At 24.0% G+C, this 21,352-nt stretch overlaps 7 protein-coding genes across 7 annotated transcripts; 2 read left to right on the top strand and 5 right to left on the bottom strand.

Annotated features, from left to right (window-relative positions):
- Positions 1-803: 803 nt before the first annotated feature.
- Positions 804-1,327, bottom strand: PmUG01_12053300 (conserved Plasmodium protein, unknown function; the record flags this gene model as incomplete). Its single annotated transcript, XM_029006756.1, has 2 exons — positions 804-932; positions 1,232-1,327. 2 exons carry the CDS (start codon positions 1,325-1,327, stop codon positions 804-806), a joined length of 225 nt encoding a protein of 74 aa, XP_028863213.1.
- Positions 1,328-2,305: 978 nt separating this feature from the next.
- CYC1 (cyclin homologue, putative) lies at positions 2,306-3,286 on the top strand (the record flags this gene model as incomplete). The annotated part of the gene is made up of 1 exon (XM_029006754.1): positions 2,306-3,286. One exon carries the CDS (start codon positions 2,306-2,308, stop codon positions 3,284-3,286), a length of 981 nt encoding a protein of 326 aa, XP_028863212.1.
- Positions 3,287-4,011: 725 nt separating this feature from the next.
- PmUG01_12053100 (mitochondrial ribosomal protein S6-2 precursor, putative) lies at positions 4,012-4,356 on the bottom strand (the record flags this gene model as incomplete). Its single annotated transcript, XM_029006753.1, has 1 exon — positions 4,012-4,356. One exon carries the CDS (start codon positions 4,354-4,356, stop codon positions 4,012-4,014), a length of 345 nt encoding a protein of 114 aa, XP_028863211.1.
- A 976-nt stretch (positions 4,357-5,332) lies between these two features.
- On the bottom strand, positions 5,333-11,344 carry PmUG01_12053000 (conserved Plasmodium protein, unknown function; the record flags this gene model as incomplete). Its single annotated transcript, XM_029006752.1, has 15 exons — positions 5,333-5,353; positions 5,577-5,717; positions 5,873-5,956; positions 6,078-6,197; positions 6,369-6,491; positions 6,740-6,808; positions 6,991-7,200; positions 7,341-7,457; positions 7,652-7,780; positions 7,971-8,064; positions 8,161-8,328; positions 8,444-8,626; positions 8,821-8,927; positions 9,257-10,828; positions 11,312-11,344. The coding sequence occupies 15 exons, from the start codon at positions 11,342-11,344 to the stop codon at positions 5,333-5,335; spliced, it is 3,171 nt and encodes a 1,056-aa protein (XP_028863210.1).
- A 2,172-nt stretch (positions 11,345-13,516) lies between these two features.
- On the bottom strand, positions 13,517-15,586 carry PmUG01_12052900 (YL1 nuclear protein, putative; the record flags this gene model as incomplete). Its single annotated transcript, XM_029006751.1, has 1 exon — positions 13,517-15,586. One exon carries the CDS (start codon positions 15,584-15,586, stop codon positions 13,517-13,519), a length of 2,070 nt encoding a protein of 689 aa, XP_028863209.1.
- A 995-nt stretch (positions 15,587-16,581) lies between these two features.
- On the top strand, positions 16,582-19,035 carry PmUG01_12052800 (conserved Plasmodium protein, unknown function; the record flags this gene model as incomplete). The annotated part of the gene is made up of 1 exon (XM_029006750.1): positions 16,582-19,035. The coding sequence occupies one exon, from the start codon at positions 16,582-16,584 to the stop codon at positions 19,033-19,035; it is 2,454 nt and encodes an 817-aa protein (XP_028863208.1).
- A 244-nt stretch (positions 19,036-19,279) lies between these two features.
- On the bottom strand, positions 19,280-20,635 carry PmUG01_12052700 (zinc finger protein, putative; the record flags this gene model as incomplete). Its single annotated transcript, XM_029006749.1, has 2 exons — positions 19,280-20,316; positions 20,584-20,635. 2 exons carry the CDS (start codon positions 20,633-20,635, stop codon positions 19,280-19,282), a joined length of 1,089 nt encoding a protein of 362 aa, XP_028863207.1.
- Positions 20,636-21,352: the final 717 nt, after the last annotated feature.

Raw genomic sequence — 21,352 nt, 5'->3', positions numbered from 1 at the left:
AATTAATGGCATATCTATATCCCTTTGTATATAATACCCTTATTAATATCTTTTTATGTAGTTATAATGATATTTTTCTTTTTTTCTTTTTTTTTTTTCTGGGCCAATTTAAAAGACTTCATCAAAGGAATTTTTATTTTTTTGTTTTAAAGTATCTTTTGTCAAATTTTTACATAACCCAATTGGGTCTAGTTGCACATAAATATGTAGATTCACATATATATATATATATATATATATATATATATATATATATGTACGTATGTATATATACATGTGTGATTGGATGTGTGTACATATACGTACGTTATGAAAAGGTAAAAGGAACTTACGTGTTCATGAAACTTCCAAACACTATTCTAAATTGTAAAACATTATTTTTCAAATAAAAAATTAATATAATGTATTCTAGTTGATACATACGGTAAAAAAAAAAAAAAAGTAAAACAAAACTCGTATAGCGTAAAAGAGTATGAAAAATAGTATAATTCATATATATCTATGCGCATGTGTACCTATGTACATATATATATTTGCACACAACATACATTTTAATCCTTCCATTTCATTTTGCACACGTATTTAATTTTTGTTAATCTTAAGACAGCTCATTTGGGATAATATATATTCTTCTATTTATTTCAAACGTTGGTGAAACTACTTTCCAAAAGATACTTCAATTCGTAATTTATACATCACGACACCTTCTCATAAGATATACATGCGTTCGCATAAAACATATGTATATATATATATATATATATACATATATATATATATGTGCGAACGTGTCTCACTTCAATCTAGTGAAAGTTATCATGGAGTATATAATTATTCATCTCTTCAAAATTCTTATTTGGCAAAGAAATGCGCTTAAGGGTTTTATTGTAAATCTTTTTTTTGAATTTATCAAATTTGAGGCTTGAAAAATTCTGAAAAGGAAAAGAAGAGGGAATATAACTTGTGGGGACATAAAGAGAAAAGCAAAAATGCAATATGAGCTAAAATGTCAGAGGGAGACAGCTGGTTCAAAAAAGTTCATAACTAAACACATAAAAAAATTGCAAAAAAAAAATACTGTCACTAAGCATATTCCCCACAGGTAGTATTATAAACATAATAATATTAATATATTATTATTTTTAATTTTTGTCCACATGTGTGGGTTTATATGTATTTATACATATATATATATATATATATATATATATATGTGCTTATTCTGTATTACATCAAAAAGCAAATTCTTGAAATAAAAACTTGGTATTATTAATAAGGCTAACCACGCAAAATGTGTTAAGTTTTTTTTATTCTTTTTTACAATCATTTTGGAACAAAATTTCTTTTTTTTTTTTTAAATATTGAATTTTCCAACGAGCTATTCTTAATATCTCCTCTAATTCTGCGCTTTTAATTATGCTCCTTATTTCCAAAATATATTTGATTTCACCTAAAAGATCTTCAAAGTTGTAATAGTATATATTTATATATATATATATATGTGCAATGTACTTACTGGTATAAATAAACGTATTACGTGAAAATACTACTGTTAAAAATGTATCTATTTTACTGTTGCATAGCAAAAAAAAGGAACCATTTATAAAAGAATTATAAAAAAATATATATATATATATATATATATATATATATACATATTACTCTTATATGAGAGAATATTTAGCCTTTTAAATGATTCATTATGTTTCCATAAAAAAGTAGTTATTATTACATTATGTACCTTTAATACGACACATACATTCTTTTGTTTTTATAACTTAAACGTAGATATGTGCAATATTTTGACTACTCTTTATTTATATACTCTCTCTGTACAAAATATATATATAAATGAACCAAAAGGAAAAAAAAAAAAAAAATAAATTAAAGTGTTATAAAAGCAATAATCCACTATAATAAAAAAATATGGATATGAAAAAGTGTATTAATACCAATATGTAAGAATGGCAATTAAAAGAAAAAAAAAAGAAAAAAAGCAATAATATTTAGTATTATTTAATTAAAATTCTTAAATGGAAGAATGTGGAATTACGAAAGTTCACATTTCCTTAATGTTTCTACGTAAAAAGTAAAATACAAGGAAAAATATACATACATAAGTAAATAGGTATATACTTTCATAAGTTAATAAGTATATACGTAAGTGAATACATACAAAAATACCCACGCTCGTGTATGCATTTTCAAAAGTTCAGTTATTAACAGTTTTTGTCTTAACTATTTGATTTATTTTCTTTCTCGTTTTTATTTCTTATTTTTCAATAAATGGAAATAATAAAAAAATATGAATTACCCAAACGATACATCACATATAAGAAAATGGTTTTTCAAAAGCAGAAAAGAAATAGATGATATATGCTTAAAAAAATATAATGACTTTAAAGAAAAATTTAAAGATAGTAATGTGAGCATACCGAAATATGCTGATATAGAGAAAACCAAGCTATATTTTTGTTATCAGCTAACTCACTTTTCTGAAATAAAAGGACTGAAACCGCAAATAGTGGAATGTGCTACTGTGTTGTATAACAGGTTTTATTTGAAGGAAATTATTTTAGAATATGATCCACGTATCTTAATATTTACCTGTATCATATTAGCAATAAAATTGGAAGGGTATGGTAGATTATATAGAATGAATGAATTCTTTAACGATATTGACATAAATTTAGATAAAGTATTAGAACATGAAGATGTCGTTTGCTCATCATTAAACTTTGAATTAAATTTTTTGTATACGAAAGAATGTTTATATTATTTAAAAATTAAGTTTTTAAATTATATTAATAAATATATAAATAAAGATAATGAAATAAAAAATTCCTTCGAAAATATATGTGATAAAATTTACATGACCACGTCAGATGAATGCTTAAAAATTATTGAAAACTTTTTCATCACCTTTACATATACGCCTGCACAAATAGCATTATATTGCTTTATAAATAATATTAAAATAAATTTTAATATAGTTAATGCGGATAAATTTATTTTAGAGTTTATTACAAACAATAATCAAATTCTTTTTCAAAAATTAAAGAACAAAATTGATGAACTGCATATCGAATATAAAGAACATCTTGATTTCAGAAATACATTTGACGATGAAAATACAACTAGACAGATAGGTGAGACCTTAGATATGTGTATTGATATTTATAAAATTTTAAAGAAAAAAAAAAGTTACAAAAAATCTAAGAAAAAGAAGTTAAATAGCGAAGATTATACGCAAAGCGAATCTAGCAAAAAGATTGACGTAAAATAGAAATTAAAAAAAGGGTTCCCATATAATAAGAAACTTTATTTTTTCTGTTTACAGTTGGAGAAGAATATTTTGAATGTTATAGTTATTTTATTTTTTTTTTTTTTTTTTGCTATAGACTAATGTTCATGAAGTTTTACGCTGTAATTATAGTGTGCTATATATATATATTGCATAAAAATGAATTTACATGCACATGTTATACTTTTCAGTTAAAATGCACAGCACTAGACTAATTATATCGTACATTGTAAGTACAACACCACTAACGTAATATTTTGTAAAATATTCACATACATATATTTATTTTTATTTCTAATATATAATATGTACACATTATTATGTCACTTATGTATTGTGCCTCTCAATTTTGGACCTTTATAAGCAGTAAAACAAAAGTTATTTATTTGTTTTTATAAATAATACTAATTGGTAAAATAAAGTCAGTTCTCTTCGTTTATTTTCATTTTCGTGCTAATGTTTGTCTTTGTTTTATTTATTTTTATTTTTTTTATGTTATACTTTTAAAAAAAAAACATAAAAATAAAGAAAATAAAAAAAGGAAAAAATAAAAGAAGGCTTAATTCTACATATAAGATATGAAACAAATGAAGTAATGTAACAGTAAAATACGTTGTTTCACTTGAATTCTTATTTTTTATTTTTTTTTTTTTTTGTTATTGTATATGTAAATATATATGTGTATGTGCGAGTGTGGTGTAATCCTGCTATTCTATTATGTATGAGAAAGGTGCTACCAAAAAATTTGATCGATATTTCATTTTAACATTTAAAAATCTTAAAATAAAAGTATTACTATAAAAAAATTCATTCAAATCTTTTATACTTTTGCTATTTGAATAAAACGTAATACAGTAAAATCTACCAAAGTGAAATGTACCTACATTCGGTTTTTTTATGCAAAAGGCAAATTTCCTCCAACCTAAATCATTGATACTTATTATATTGCCATTATATTTATTTACTATAAAATGAAAATTTTTCATTAAATTTTTAACGTCGTCTTTTTTTATGTGTTTACTTAAGGCTATATAAGACTCATACAAAACCATCTTTCGTGATCCTTTTCTTTAATTCATCAGAGCCAGTTTAACCAATCTTTCTTATGCTTCTTTTGCATAAATCTATACACACAAATGTATATAAGCACATATATATATATATATATACATATACACAGAGAAATAATTCCTGTACGTGAAAATGTTGCACTCTAAAAAAGAAACATACATATATAAAAAAATCTTGTATGTTTATCTATTTATCGTTTTATATCTTACAATCTTCCTTTCTTTGGGATTCCAAACTGTTCATTCGACTTCTACTGTAACTTCAAAATAAGCATCATTTCAGTTCGTTCGTAATTTATTTGAATATATATAAAATTAAAGAGGTAAAATATGATCGTTGGTACATAAAATAAAATTTTCCTTATACAAATGGACGAAAAAGAATTATATGCATAATATTTTAAAATTATATAAAAGTTTTTTTTTAAAAAAAAAAAAAAAAAGGTACTACAAATTGTTTATTAAAAATGTAAATCACAAAACTAAAAGATTAATTACATCAAGATAAAACAATAAAAAATTAAACCTTAAAAAATGAAGCTATAATAATAAAGGAAGCGTTTATGCGTACGCATACATACACATATACGTATATGTATATATATATATATATATATACGCGTATGCGAAAGCTTAACAAAACTCAAAAAATAAAATATAATGAACAAATAAAATGATAAAAATTTTCACTTAGATAATTTCGTTATTGTATGTGTGATAAAAAAAAAAAAAAAAAAAGTAATTAAATAAAGTAAATAACTAAATAATTATAAAAGGAATAATAATCAAATCAAAAGAAAAAAAAAAATCAAATGAATAAACGAATTAGATAATTTTTCTTCGACTTCCCATATTCATATTCACTGTTGACAGATACTATTTTTCCCTATATGTAGCAAATAAGAAAATTGTTGTTATCGGAAAAGGAAATAAAAATAAATTTATCCCTTATTTATTTTTATTTTGTGTCTGAAACTGACTGAAAAAAAACGAAAAAGAAGAAAACTTTATATTTATATATTGTCTTACATTAGTGTATTTCGTCTATGTAAATAACTTTTTCCCGTTTTATGTTAGAGGAAATAGTGCAATGAAAATGTACATGTGTATGTGTTTGTGTATATATATGTATATATATATATGCATGTGTATACATAATTCGCTGCAACTGGAGCATATATAATGCATGCAAGTATTATTACGTGAAAGGGCTGCAACGTTACTTCTTCGATATTTATCAGCTGTTTAATAAAGTATTCTGCACTCACATATTTCGTTTTTTTATTTTCACACACAAAGTCAATTAAATTGCGAATTTTTCCATGTGGCCATTGTAAATTTAGCTACAAAATTAAAGTGCGCAAAATGATACCGACAATATGAAGCATATTTATTGTAGTTGCTTAAAAAAAGCGAATATGTTTAATAGTAATGTAAACAAAAAAAAGAAAAAATAGATGTGAGGAGGGGAGGAAGGAAATATGCTATTTTTTCTTACTTCTGATAATATTCGCTTTAAACTGTTAACATCAATTGACGATAGCGAATTCCATGGAATTCCGTAGACTTCTTCAAACAAAGACTATAAATTTAACATAAAAAATAATGTGGTATGAGGTGTATTAAAAAAAAAAAAAAAATGATAAACGTAACGTTTCTTTTTTTTTTTTTTTATTTATTTTATGTTTATATATGCTGTCTACCTGAACAGCATTAATATCTAAGAGTTCGACTAAAATTTGTTTGACTATGATAATGAGAACGAAAAACTCTTCCTGGTTTAGGCCATTTTTGTTGTTTCTGTCAAACACTTCCAGAAACTCCTAAAGAAGGGGTATATTTTTATGAGTAAAAAGTAACAAAATATATTAGGATTAATATTTACACAAATTATTTATATTAATCGTTACATTTTTTATATTAATATATATATTTTTTTTTTTTCTTTGTTGTAATTTTAAGACTTTTCTAGTTATATATTTTAAAGAAATTACTTTGATATCATGTTCTGACGTTAAGTTAATTCCTTGTGATTTTAGGAATTTCAAAATTTTCGCGGAATCGATAATACCTCTGTTTTCCTCATCCAGTCCTATCCAAATACTAAACATTTTTTCCTGTATATTTGATGGCACTGTATTTGATTTTATTAGCAGCTGCCTCCAAAAAACTTCACCTCCTTCTTTTAATGCATGTAAGGTGGACTACAAAAAGGCAACAGTTAGACCAAATTTTGACAATATTATACAAACGAGTCAATATTAAATAAAATTATTTACCAAAAAAAAAAAAAAAAATGTTATACACACATACAAAATAAAAAATCTACAAATTAATATAGGAAAAAATGTATACAAAATTTAACCTTTATTTTTATAGCATCAATAAATTCAGATATTCTCTTTATGTTGTCTGATCTTTCAAATTCCCAGACCTACAAAAAAAGCGAAGCATATACGAGACGCGCGTTTATTATCTATTATATACTATTCTATTTTTCTTTTTCAACTATTCTTCATCAATTCGGTCATACATGTGTTGCATCATTTAATTATGCATTAATTTCTTCTTTTTTCGTTCCTTTTCGTCCTTTTTTTATTCCTCAAATTTCCTCACCTTCTCCAACAATTTAGTATCAATTAAATAGCCCGTTTTGCTAATCATAATATTGTAATAAATAATATATTTTAGCATAAATAAGAAAAGTACTATGCATACACAAATAGCCAAACTGCCATAACTATATAATTGAAACCATGTTATATTATCGACTCTTAATAAAAATATCCAACAAGATAATATGATTAAAAAGCAGAAGCACAACGTCTAAAAATAAAAATAAAAAATAAATGTATACATAAACAATGCTTACATTTTCATGTGCGAATAATGACGTACCCTTCTAAATTTAAGGTTCTTATATTCTCAACATATTTTACATAAAATTATTCTCTCTTCTTGCTTACTTGAAAAATAAAATTAATTAGAGGGGGGCCATTACCCCATAAAAAAAACAGTTGCTCATGTTTGTTGGGGAATGTTGTTTTATAGAGAAAATAATTTATTGTTGAGGGGTACACAGACTAAAAAGAATGGAGTAAAAAGATTGAAAAGTTTTACAATAAACTATGTATATAATTAGTAAAATATCATAATTATAATTTTTATTTTTATTTTAGTTTTCAATTTTATTTTAATATTAGTTTTCATTTTAATTTTTATTTTAGTTTTTTTTTTTAGTTTTTATTTTCCTTTTTATTATTAAATATTTTATTACTTGTTGTTTTAGTAATTTATAATATGGAGTAATATCCTTTTTGTTTTGATCACATGTTTCAATATGATATCTATTTAGTAAATATTTTGATATATCCCTTGGTAGCAATTTCCTGTCTATTCTATACAACTGCATAAAAAATGGTAAAAGGTGTGATTTTAGTTTTTTCATTAAATAGTGTTAAATGGCATGATGATAACTATCATTAAATAATACGATGCTTGCGCATCCAAACATGCACGACATATTTGAACATACACATTTTTATACATACATATATACACAAATACATATATACGTATGGATATTTTTGTTTTACGTAAATGAACAATAGAATTAGCCCAACAACACACACTAATGACAATCCGTTTAAAAAAATAACTTCCGCTTTAAGTCTTATGTTAAAAAATGGCCTATATAAAAACAAACAAATAAATTATCAAAAGATAAAATACATTATATTTCATAATAAATTAAATGTGTTTTTTGCAATTTTTCTGATATAATACCTTAAGGAAATACATGAGAATACTAAAAATAATATAACAGCATTAGGTATTTTTATCAGCTTGACGTTATATTTCAATAAACATGCTCTCATATATTCATAGTAATAATATCCATTGGGGTCTAGACCAGGAATACTTATAGCATCCACATTTTCAGAAAAATCATATCTACAGTAGAATAAAAAAACGACAATAACCTTAGTTTTTAAATAAATATAGGATGTGAAAAAGAATTTTTTTTTTTATTCATTTTTTGATATTTTTGTTAAACTAAAAATTTTACCTGTGGGCTAAATATTTAGAATTTCTACCATATCTTGAAATAAAAAATAGATTCTTGAAACACCCTTCTCTATATTCTTTCAACTCCTTTGCTACAGTTGATATGTCACAATTATCTGATTCGGAAAACCACTTCAATATTTTTCTTGTTACGAAATGTATGTTTATAATAAATAGCGAATAACTAAAAAAAATGGGGTAAGAACAGGATCCATTTTGAAATAATAGCGGTAGATGTAGAATTTGAAGTGAAGAAGTTACACAAATGTCCTCATATGTATGTATATATGTATATATATTTATGTATATATATATGCAACATAAGATGAACACTTTAGTAAAATTATATACACATTCATAAAATTTCCCTGTATTTACCATATTAAGAAATTCATGGAAATGAAAAGAATTTTTTCAAATATAATTTCTAGTAGTGGTTCAACATTATGCAGGATCTCATCAACATTTCTTTGTTGTGGCAGTATCTAAAAATATCGAGAACATCACAAAGGAGTAAATGGACAATAGCATAGTAGCATAAAGGGATAAAATCATAGAGGGACAAAATCATAGAGGGATAAAATCATAGAGGGATCAAAATATAAAGGGATAAAAGCATAAAGGTATAAAAACCTAAAGGAATATGAGCATAAAGGAATAAGAGCATAAATATAAACAGTAATGCCAAATCAGTGCAACAACAATATAGAATTAATATGAAACTCCTCGGTTTTCTACTTAATTTTACTTCACTTTTTTATCTATTTATTCATTTTTTATTTATATATGTTTTCTTAATTTTGTTGGTACTAACATCATAAAAAATTACTGCATCGAGCGCTTCAGCAATATTTGACTGAAGAATACCCCATATTGTGAGGTTAATTATTGTAATTAAAGATATTTGTCTAAAAGCTGTATTGAGTAAATCTTTTCTAAACTGATCTTTAGAATTTCTTACTCTCTTTTCAATATAATAGACCACATTTTGTATGAGCAGACTAAAAAATAAGGTAAATAATATTATAAATAAAAAGGCAGAATTTTTTTTTTTTTCATAATTCCATAACATTTCTTTTGCTTCTTCATTAACGCTACAGTAATCTGGACCAAAGGATTCATAATTACAGTTTTTTAGTATTAATTTTTCATGTTCAAATTTTTCATGTATATTTGATTTTATACCCAAAAAATTTTTCATATACTTTACTAAATCGTTAACATCAAGCATTTCCTTAGCATATTTTCCTCTTAAACGAATATTAGTTTTTTCTTCATCATCATTTTTAAATGTATTATAAAAATGATCATGCGTATCATTTTCCTTTTTTTCTACATTTGCATTAGACATTGCCAATTTCACATTTTCGTCTTCTTCCCTATATTTGTTTATATTATTATTTATATCTTGGTTAAAATTTGTTCCCTGTGTATTTTTATAAATTATTTTTTCTTTATTTATTTTTAAATCATTTGCATATATATCTTGTTTTTGTTCATTAGTTGAATGCTCCTTAGATGCTAAACTTTGGCCTATATTATCTGCTTCATTATGAAAAGAAATATAATTTTTAAGTAATTCGAGTTTATTAGAAAAATCTGCACCTTTTAAGACTTTGTTTAAATTAAAATTATTAGTATATTTTCCTTCTTCTTTATTTTGACTTCCAAAATCTGATGAATTATTTAGATGCTCATGTTTCTTTATGAATTTATCTGCTTGGGTTTTTTCTAATACTTTGCTCGATTGCGGTTCGTATGTTATTTTGTTTTGAGCTAATTTTTCGTTTGTCTTTTCGTTTTCCTTTTTGTTTGCCTTTTCATTTGGATTTTCATTTACATTTTCATTTCTATCATGTATTATGGGATCATTTCTTGCTAAAGAATTTTTATTCAGCTGAATGTTCTCCCCCACTTTTATTTCACCTTCACTGTTCATGTTATTTTTACTTTTTTGATCAATTTGTACTTCTTTTTCTTTTTGGTTTCCATACTCAATATTTTTTAAATCATTTTCTTTGTTTTCTTCTCCTTTTACTCCTTCTTTTTTATCAATATTCGTATCATAGTTTTCTTTCTTTTCATTAGCCTTTTGATCAAAGTGAAGGTAACCAATGAAGTTACCATTTTTAACAGCTTGTTTTAATACTTCTAATTTGTTTTCTTCTTTTTGTGTTCTTCTTATTTGTTTTTCTAATTTCGACTGAAAATATAATAAATTTTTAAGTTGTTCTATATTAAAGAAATCAATGTCGTCTTCTATTAATAAACGACAAACAGATTTACAATAACGCGCGTCTTTTTCTTTTAAGCATTCATTCTTGCTAAACGAGAGATTTTCAAAAATATTTTCTTTTAAAATGAATAGAGGATATTTTAAGAAAATCTAAAAAAAAAAAAAAAAAAAGGAAATATATGTGTCAAATGTAAAGAAATACAACATACATTTTTTTATTACATAGTAGACAAATAGAGGTAAATAATAAAGAAAAAAAAAATTTTAACTAAGCACCTTAGCACATTCAGCTAACTTGGCTTATATGTACATGTACGTGTACACTTGTATATATAAATATTTATATAACGCGCACGAATATATTTAAGTAGCACTATTCCAAAAAACTATGTATATGCTAACAATTCTTGTTCAAGTTTCGTATGTAGGATAGAAAATATTTCATTCTAAGAAATATGAATATCGCTTAATTATGTATGTATGTGTATATGTATGTGTATATGTATGTGTAAGTGTGTTAGTATGTAAGTGTGTGTGTATGTTTATGTGAGTATATATTTGAAAATCATGCAAAACTCCAGCAATAGAAAGCTCTCTCATTTCTTCGAATATATTTTTAAGCTGCTAACGAACACATAACAAAATTAGAGGGTACAACTTTAACATATTCTAGGTCCTATTACAAAAAAATTAAAAATGAAAAAAGGGAAAATCATTAAAAGACTCATATTTTACTTTTTCATCTAATTAATAAAAATGCATAATTCTTTTGCACAAGTCTGTGTTTTCTTTTTTTAGAAACTGTTTTATTTTAGTTGATTTGTTCTGTTTTCTTAGCTCTTCAATTCAATTTTCTTTTTTTTTTTTAAACCAAAACAGCAATTTTTCTCTAACCTTAAAAATGTGATTGTCGTGTAGTTGTGGAATAAGTTACCATTTATTATTTAATTTACTATATTTTAAAAATTTACATGATCTTTATTTTCTACAAATATCTGAAAAACAAAAAATAAAATAATATAATATTATATAATATATATGTATTAAATACATAATAAATAAATATTAAGTACATAATAAGTAAACACTGATTACATAATAAGTAAACACGAATTACATAATAAGTAAACACTAATTACATAATAAGTAAACGTTAAGTACATAATAAATAAATGAGAAGAAATAATAACAGGAAGAGGATACGATAACAAGGTAATTACATCAGTGGAGTAGAATATTGAGTCTTTTTAAACTTTATATTTTAAAATTACACTAATAAAACAGTTTATTGTTATTTGGGTTGTTCACTTAAAAATGAATGACGTTCTTTATTCTACTTTGTTTACAATTATTAATATTTTATGTGAATACAGATTTATAATTTTTCATAAGAATTATATTTGTCTATTAAATATTTTTAATTTTTGTATTATTTTTTTTTTCTGTTTTATTCATCGATAGAACATAGTAAAAATAAACGAAAGCTTAAACAAAATCCAAAAAAAAGAAATAAAAGAAAAATAGGAAAAGGAAAGAAATGAAAAGAAATCTAATTAGCTTTACAAAAATTATCTACTATATAGTGAAGTATGATTATTATATCATTTTTACAATTTATTATTTCATAAATAAAAAAAAAAAAAATTTCTAAATCTTAATTGGTAATTACATATATATAATTCATGAGTTTATTTTCGGACGAAGCAAAAGAAAAAAATAAAATAAAATATAAAGTTAAGGAAGAGTTATAACTGTAAACAATAGTCATAAAAAATAAATGTAATCAATATAATAATATATGTCTTACCAGTTACATCTGTTCGCGCACATCAGAATGTAACAAGATATAGGCAACCAGGTGCACAACAATATATTGATATATAAATATAAAAAAAAAAAAAAAAAAAAAAAAAAAAGGTAAATAATATATTAAAAATACATAAAATAATGATTCAACAATTTTTTTCTACAGTCATAATTTTTACAACATTGTCCATAACTTCATTATTATAATCATTTTTCAAATTATGTTTATCTGTAATTATTTTTGGATAATTCCTGACATGTGCATAATATTTTTATAGCGGAAATAACTATGCACATCAAGAAAAATATTTTTTACTTATTAAAACTCTGTTGTATATATATACATATATGCGTACATTTTTGCATAAATGAGAGTAAACTTACGAACAACTAAATGGCCAACTTTCTCTTATCTATCTACCTATTACTAATATTATCAACTATAAATGTGTATCCCCAATAGTCCATATTGTTACATTTTTATTTTCAACAAAATCTTTTTCATTAATTGCAATTATTTTATTCATTGCTTACTCGTTTTTTTACAAATGTTTTATATTGTAGAAATTTTTTTTGCTGTACTTTGTTTTCCTTAATTTTCCTTAATTTTATTTATTTTAATCTTAAACTTTTTTTTCGTTTTTTCTCTTTAATATGTATTGTTAACCAATGTAAATAAGTTATACTAAAAAAATTAGTTATAATTAATAAAAAAGGTCATGTCGGAAAATAATAAAAATACATGTACATATATATATATATATATATATATATATATGTATATTTTTATGTACAAACAACTAAAAACATTTTTTAAAAGAGCCAAAACTACAGCAGTATTATTACTGCGTAACTGCACTTATAATTTACATCCTTTCTTAAAACATATAAAAAAAGAAAAAAAAAAAAGGCAACAAAAACAGGAAGAACAATAAAAACATATTTGTCACATAATAACATATTATATGCCGGTTAACCAGTAATACATATGCAATATTATTAATCATTATTATAACAGCTGAGTTTCCCCTTTTAAATGTTATCATAAGTTGCATTTTTTGTGTTTTCCTCTATTTCAGTTAGCTTACTTTTAAAAAGATTAACCATGAGAGATATTTGTTTGTTAATAGAATCATACTTTTCCTTATGATACGAAAACCGTAGTGACTTAAACGCTTCAGCATTATTATAATATTTTTTCGTTAATGGATCAAAATATTTTCCTTCTAAATTTGTAATTGCACATAAGTTATTTTTATTTTTTATTTGGTTCAAATAGTCCTTATTATTATTGTAATTACTATACATTTCTAATTCCCTAGAATCAGTAACAATATATATTTGTCTCTCTTCCACAACAGGGGGATTCACTTTTCTTTTTTTGTCTGATTCGTTAGAGGTACATCTGCCTAAACGTTTACCACTGTTGTTATTACTGCTGTCATTGTTAATGTTACTATTTCTATTATGGTTACTATTGTTGTTACTGCTGCTATTGTTATTATTGCTTTTATTAACCTTATTTAGGAAACCAAAATTTAATGCGTCATTTTCATTTAAATAGTCTATATTTAAATCTTCACACTGATCTATATTTTCCCAGTTAAATTGGTAATTTGTAATTGAACTTTCTTCCTTTCTATTGTCACTACTATTAGTATCAATGGCATTTCCTATGACTGTTTTATCATTTTCATTTTCTCTTTTTTGATTCATTATTTTTGATGTATCGGCTTGGTCACATGTCATATTTTCTATTTCCTTTTTAGCAAGTTCATCATCCCCCATTTGATGCAGTATATCATGTCCATGTTTCTCTATTTTATTTGCATCATTATTACCTCCAACAACAATTTTTTCGTTTTGCAAAGCTTCCAACATGTTTATATTAGATGACAGTACAGCATTTCCAGAGAGGGTATCATTTGCTAGTACTGTGTCATTATTTATACTGTAGGGATCTACTTCATATTTCAAATTTTCATTGGAAGGAAATGTTTTATCTTTTGAATATGAAAAACTAATAAAAACATTTTTGGGTCTATGATATAGAATTTTTTTATTTTCAACATATTTTTTCTTTTCTTCCTCCCATGCTTGTAATTGTAGAAGTGATTGTATATTGTACTGCTCAGTTATTTTTGCTTCTTCTAATCTTTCTTCTCTTGTCATTTCTCTTTGCATACTTTTTTTTTTTTTTCTATTTTCATAGAATTTTTTGAAACGATTTTCTTTTTTTATTTTTCTCAATTCAGAAAGCTTTTTCACTTGTTCTGTTTTTTGTCTTGTTGTGTCTCTTGTAGATCTATGTAACATTAAATATGCATTTTCTAATTTTTTTTTTTTTTTTAACATTCTCTCATTTTTTAATTTTTCTTGCTCCTCTTTTCTTTCCTTTTCTGATTTTTGGTCTGCCCCATATTTTTGTATTCCTCTTTTCAAGTTATTTGTATCATATTTTCTATTTTTCATTATATTATATCTTGCCATATTATTTTGCTTCTGTTTTTTTAGCTTTTCTAAATATGCGTACATTTTTTTTTTTTTCTTTTTTTCAAGATCATCTTCTAATTCCTTTTCATTCTTTTCAGTATCTTCTTCTTCCATATCATCTTCTGCTTCATCTTCATCCTCATCAAAGTCAGAGTCTGTAATATCAATATATTCTTCTTCTCCCTCCGAATTAACATATTCTTCGTCTATTTCTTCTTCTTCCCAAATACTATTATTCCAAAACTGTTCATCTTTTTCTAAATCTTCACCAATCAACTTTTTCAAATTTTTTCCTCTGTTCTTTCTTTTAGGCATTTTAAGCGCTATACCGTAATTTTTTAATTCGTAATCTTCATCTTGTTCTTCTTCATCGTTTTCCTCTTCATTTTCTCCTTCCTCTTCACCCAGTTCATTTCCATCATCTACATCTGCTTCTACTTCTCCTTCTTCCTCTACGTCTTCCTCTGCTTCTTCTTCTGTTTCTGCTACTACTGCTTCTACTTTTTCCTTTGAGATATGCTGCTCAACACCCTTTAAGATGCTTGCATCTGATTCGTTCCCTTTACCATAACTTTTTCTTTTAACTCCTGTATTTTTTTTTTTTCTCATTTCACGGTTTATATATTTATCGTTTCTTCCAGGTTTTAACTACAATACCTTTTTTGTTCATGCTCAACTTATTTTCCTTTCTATCTTCTGATGCAAGCATATATATGAATATATATATTTATTATAAAAAAAATCCTTTTCTTTTTTCTCTTTAACTTTAAACATTGATTAGTATCCTTTTAAGGACTTTCACTGCTTGCTTTTGGTTTTTGTGTATATTTCTTAAGCCTTTTAAATCAACAATTCATTAATATATGTATATATATATATACATACATATACATATTAGTATGTAATTATTTCCTTTTTCACTACATTACTCATACACGTCCATAGTTTATTCTATTGCCTTTATAACTATTTTATATATTATTTATTACAGTTTTAGGAATTATTTTTATTATTTCTCTCTTAAGATTTCATTTTTGCTTAATTCTCCCTTTTGTAGTAAATAATAAGGAACTATTGTGCTATTTTTTTCTTTTTTTTCTTTTTTTTCTTTTTTTCTTTTTTTTCTTTTTCTTTTTTTTTTTTCTTAACAAAATGGCTATCCTGCTTCCGTTTATTTTTTTTTTTTTTGAACAACGTAAAAGCAATTACCATTGAATCGATAAGGGATCGTAAGTACTCAAAAAATTAAAACAAAATAAAACAAAATAAAACAAATTAACGTAAAATATAGCAAAATAAGGCAAATTAATGTAAACAAAGAAGAAATAGTTCAAAATTGAAGGAATAGTAGAAATAGTAGAATCATTTATTCGAATTAAGAAGGAAAATTTGAGGAAATTAAAAGCATAATGCTCCATACAAAAAAGAAAACATCAGTGAAATGATAATTACGTTATAGTATATTTCTTTTTTTTTTTTTTTTATTATGTTTCTGTGTCCTGTTACGAGCTTCCTTTTTAAAGATATAACCACACACACTTGAATAAAATAAAACGTTCATATATACGTAAACACATATATATATCTATAATGTGTATATTATTATGAAAATTGTAAATGCTCCAAGAGGGGGAAAAACTGTTTTTGCTATATCCCTTTTTCCATACAAATGTTCATGCGATATTATTAAAACTTTCCTTACCCGTGCAACTTCATTATTTTATAAAAACTGTAAGAGAAAATTTTCTCTGATAAATGCACAAGATAATATAGTGGTAAAAGGACTGAATGAAAAGAACGAGTCAGTATATGTTAGGCATGAAAAAGAAATAAAAGAAGTGAGAGAATTATTTATTGCTGATGAATCGAGTGAGTGTAGTAGCACAAAAAGTGTATATGATCATAGAAATAACAACACCAGGGAAGAAGTGAAAGAAAAGCTACTTACAGAAAACTTGAAAAAATACAATTTATTTAATATTTACCTTGATAAAATAAGAAAACCAGCAAGAACCAAAAAAAGGAAAATAATTAATATAAATAGTGTAAAACATTTTGATGACTGTATTTATCTGTTCAATCTAAGTTCGTTACTTATTTATACGAAGAATAAGTATGTATTATATAAAAGGAAAAAGTGCGTGCATCCAAGTGATGATTATTTTATCAATTTTTTTAAAATATTTGTTCAACTAAATATAATATTAAATAATTTTTTTTGCAATAAAAATGAAATAAAATGTAATGAATGGTTTACACACACATTTCAACCATATTTAAATAACATTCCTTTTGTCAAAAACAGTATAGTAGAAGAGAAATATAATGAAGATTTTTATTTAAAAATTTTACAAATAATTAAGATAATTAACCAGATCAAATTTTTTAAGATATTAAAAAATATAAATATTGACAATTTACAAAATTGTTTGAAAAGACCGAATGAAAGAAGTCAACTGCTTATTTGGAAGAAGAAGGAAGAAAATTTTTTTCCAAATGAACATAAGAATGAATTATTTTATGAATATATGAGGAGTACTCATGATGAAGAAGAATATAATATGAAAACTGATTTAAATTTTGTAAATAGGTTAAAGATATTTGATGATAACTTTGGTGTATTACATGGTATAGAAAATTATTTTAATTATTCTTCATATAAGGAGGATCAAGATAAAAAAAAAATAAAAAAAAAAAATGAATCATTTTTGAATGAAGAGGAAAAAAATGCTCATTATTACCATGTAGACATACCAACGGAGAATGTAAACAGTTGTCTTTATAATTATTTTAATAAAGATCAAAATGTAGCAAAATGTACGGAGATGTACAGGAATAAAGATGCTTTCACCAACTGTGAACAAGCACATAATAAGAACAAAAATGATGATAATTCCAACTGCTACCTTAGTTTAGTAAGAGGATATAGCTATATATTAAAAAATTTAATAAAATATTTAAATGATGATTGTTTGGTAAGATTATTTGTATATTGTGCTACAATGTATGATAAAAAATATCATCAAGATAATGAGATATTATTATTTTATAAAGAAATGTATGAAAAAATTAAAAAAATGAAAAATATTACGAACAAAAACCTTGCTTACATATTAAATGCATGCAACTATTACATAAAGGAAGAAAATGTACTCCTTATAAAGAATTTACAAAAACAAATATTATTTAGCACTACTTATGTAAAGAATAATAATAAAAAAAAGTTGAATATATACAACATAGCTCCATCGCATTTAGAAAATATCATATACACATTTTCAAAAAATAAAATTAGACAAAAAGAAATATTTATTTTGTTTAGCGAAATTGTAAAGGAAAAATGTAACGGGTTCTCATGTGTAACATCTATAAACATTTTAAGCAGTTTTACAATGCTAAATTATGAATCATTAATATTTGATTTTCTTTATGAAAAAATAAAACGTTTTGATATCATTACACTTATGATGTGCAAAGGAACCAATATTATTAAACTCGTAAATACATTATTACAAATTGAGGAGAGAAATTTCACGAGGTTCAATAATAATTTAATACCCACCCAAAGGGGTGATATATTACTATGTAACACGTGCTACTCTGGTAACTGCGAAAATGAGGACCATTATGTAGAAACAGAGAAAGAAAGCGTATTTCCAACTGTTAAGTACATTAAATCAGCATTAACGGACAGATCCGTATATGTAACCCTTATCTTAGCATTACTATATGAACTGAAAATGTTTAAAAGAAATAACTGTGGTAGTGGAACACAAGAATATACGATTTTGAATATTTATAAAAAACTCCTACGATTACAAATTATTTGTGTGAAAAATAAAACAGATTTTTCCTTTTTGAAAAATATATTTAAAAAAAATTATAGCAGTTTCAATATAACACAATTCGATAAATTTTTTGTGTTTTCATTTATTAATTTAAATATGGACAAAATTAATTTTCATAAATTAATTTTTACGTTGCTAACGTATAATAATTTAATTAGTGAAGCAAATTTTACTAATAAATATACGAAAAAAAAAATAAAATTTATATAATGAAAATCAAATATTCCTCAATTTTTTATTTTTTATTTTTCAATACTGTTTGCTTGTTAAGTAAATTATATGCCCATAAATAACAAAAATTTAACTTGAAAAAAAAAAAAAAAATAATAAAATTTTAATTATTTAAAAACAAAATATTGTGAAGAACGTACATATATAATATTACATGTGTATAGCAAAAAAGGGCCATTTAATACAAACAAAAAAAATAAAGAGAACAACAAATTTTAGTAAATTATGAATCTATTTCAAAATGTTTATTTAAATATTTCTCGTAATCTTCTTCTTCCTCGCTTGAGTAAAATTTACAATCATTGAAGCTTTCTTCCCCGTTCTTATTACTATCGTTGTTGTGCTCGTGTTCTTTTTCGTTATCATTGTCGTTGCTGTATTTGTTGGCACTGGCACTTTTATTATTATTTATTTTGTTTGTAATATCCTTCTGTTGGTTGCTCTGTTGTTCGGAATAGTTATCTTGCACTTTAGAATAACTATTACCAGTTGACTCTTCATTAATACTTCTGTTCCTATTTTCCAAAAAGTTTGCATTATGATCAGGTATATTTAAATTTGAACTGTATGTTTTTTTTTTATAGTTTGTTACTAATTTAAAAAAGACATGTGCTTTACTATATTTAAAGTCCACTTTAATTAAATCAATAATACCGTTAATAAACCATGGGTATGTTTCTTTTTTTATTAATTCATCTATATTTAATTCGTCGTAATTATCAAACTGATGATATTTATGAATTAATAACTCCATTAAGTAATTTTTATTATTATATAAAAATCTTATCTTGTCATCTTTACTCAAAACATTATCAACTTCCAAATTATACTGATCTGCATTGTTAATTGTATTATCTATTTTAATATGTTTGAACTTACACATAGGGTTATGACAAGAATTGTATATTACATTATTACGACAGAAAAAGAGTTGATAATCATGTGAAAATATACAATTTTCTTTATCACATTTACCCTTAATTAAAAATTTACATAATTTTGAAATTTTATATATCGGTGTAACATCATGTGAGTACGTACAATTTTCATTATGTATACATTTTCCTTTTTTAAAAAAAAATTTACACGTTTCTTTTTTCTTCTGTATTTTAAAGTCTTCAAACAAGTCAACTATTTTTTTTGTTTGTTTTTTTTTTGGTTCAACATTTTTCCATTTTCCCTCAACTATTTTTTTATATTTTCTCTTCTTTTTTTTTTTGCCTTTTCTTTTAATACACGAGGAAGCCTTCGTTAAATTGCCTAAATAAAAAATACGTGAAAAAGTAAATAAAAAATGGAAAGAATTAACATATGCAAGAGAAATAAAGACTCACAGAATAACACATGATATATAGAATATATATATGAACATATGAAAAGTAATGAATACTAGTCTGATATTTGTTTGATAATACAAGTAGGTACGTTAACGTACAAACAAACGCATACATATATTATTATTATTATGTACATAAAATTTTATAGAGAACAAATTAAATTGTGAACATTTTTGTCATTTCAGTATACCTGTAATATTAGTTATTCTTTTTAAAACCTCTTGATCGTTAATTTTTTCCATTGCTTATATATACTTATTACTTTTTCTATTTAAATACTTGAAACATAAGTTTCCTTCCTTTTACAACAAATTGTATGTTTAAAATGTTAAGAATTGAAAAAAAAAAAAAAATTATAAATGAATAGGTTATTATACAGAGAATATACATTGATTATAATTTATCTACTATATAAATTCAATCAAATGTTCTCTCAAAAAAAAACCTACGACTTTATTTTTTTTTTTTTAACTTGTGCATATATACAAGTATATATAAAGGGAATACAATTTGGAAGACCATAACTGAGAATCCACTTTTTTTTTTTTTTTTTTATAGCTTCAGTGGAAAATCTCTTTGAATAAATTATATATTTTAATTGTTTTATTATTTATTTTTACAATTAATTTAATATTTGTCGTTTAAATATACAAAATATAAATTAGTTATGCTTATTTCCTTTATTGCTGTTTTTATTTTTAATTTGAAAATAAAAAAGCGTATCACAATTTTTACACAAAATGAACATTCTTAAAGTAAAAACAAGCAATTTTTAGGTGATCAGGTATATGTACATTTTCTCATTTTTTTTAAAAAATTTTTAATTTCTTTTCTTAGAAACAATAAATGGTAGTTAACATAAGCTCTTACCAAAAATTAGAGGTACTTTTGTTTTTTCGTTAATATAACATAAATATATACATCCAAATGGATAGATGTCTGAAAGGGGTTATGTATAT

The sequence above is a fragment of the Plasmodium malariae genome, assembly GCF_900090045.1.
Source record: "Plasmodium malariae genome assembly, chromosome: 12".
NCBI classification, from domain to species: Eukaryota; Apicomplexa; class Aconoidasida; order Haemosporida; family Plasmodiidae; genus Plasmodium; species Plasmodium malariae.
Note: the sequence above shows the minus strand (reverse complement) of the source record. Positions and strands in the feature narration are given on the sequence as shown.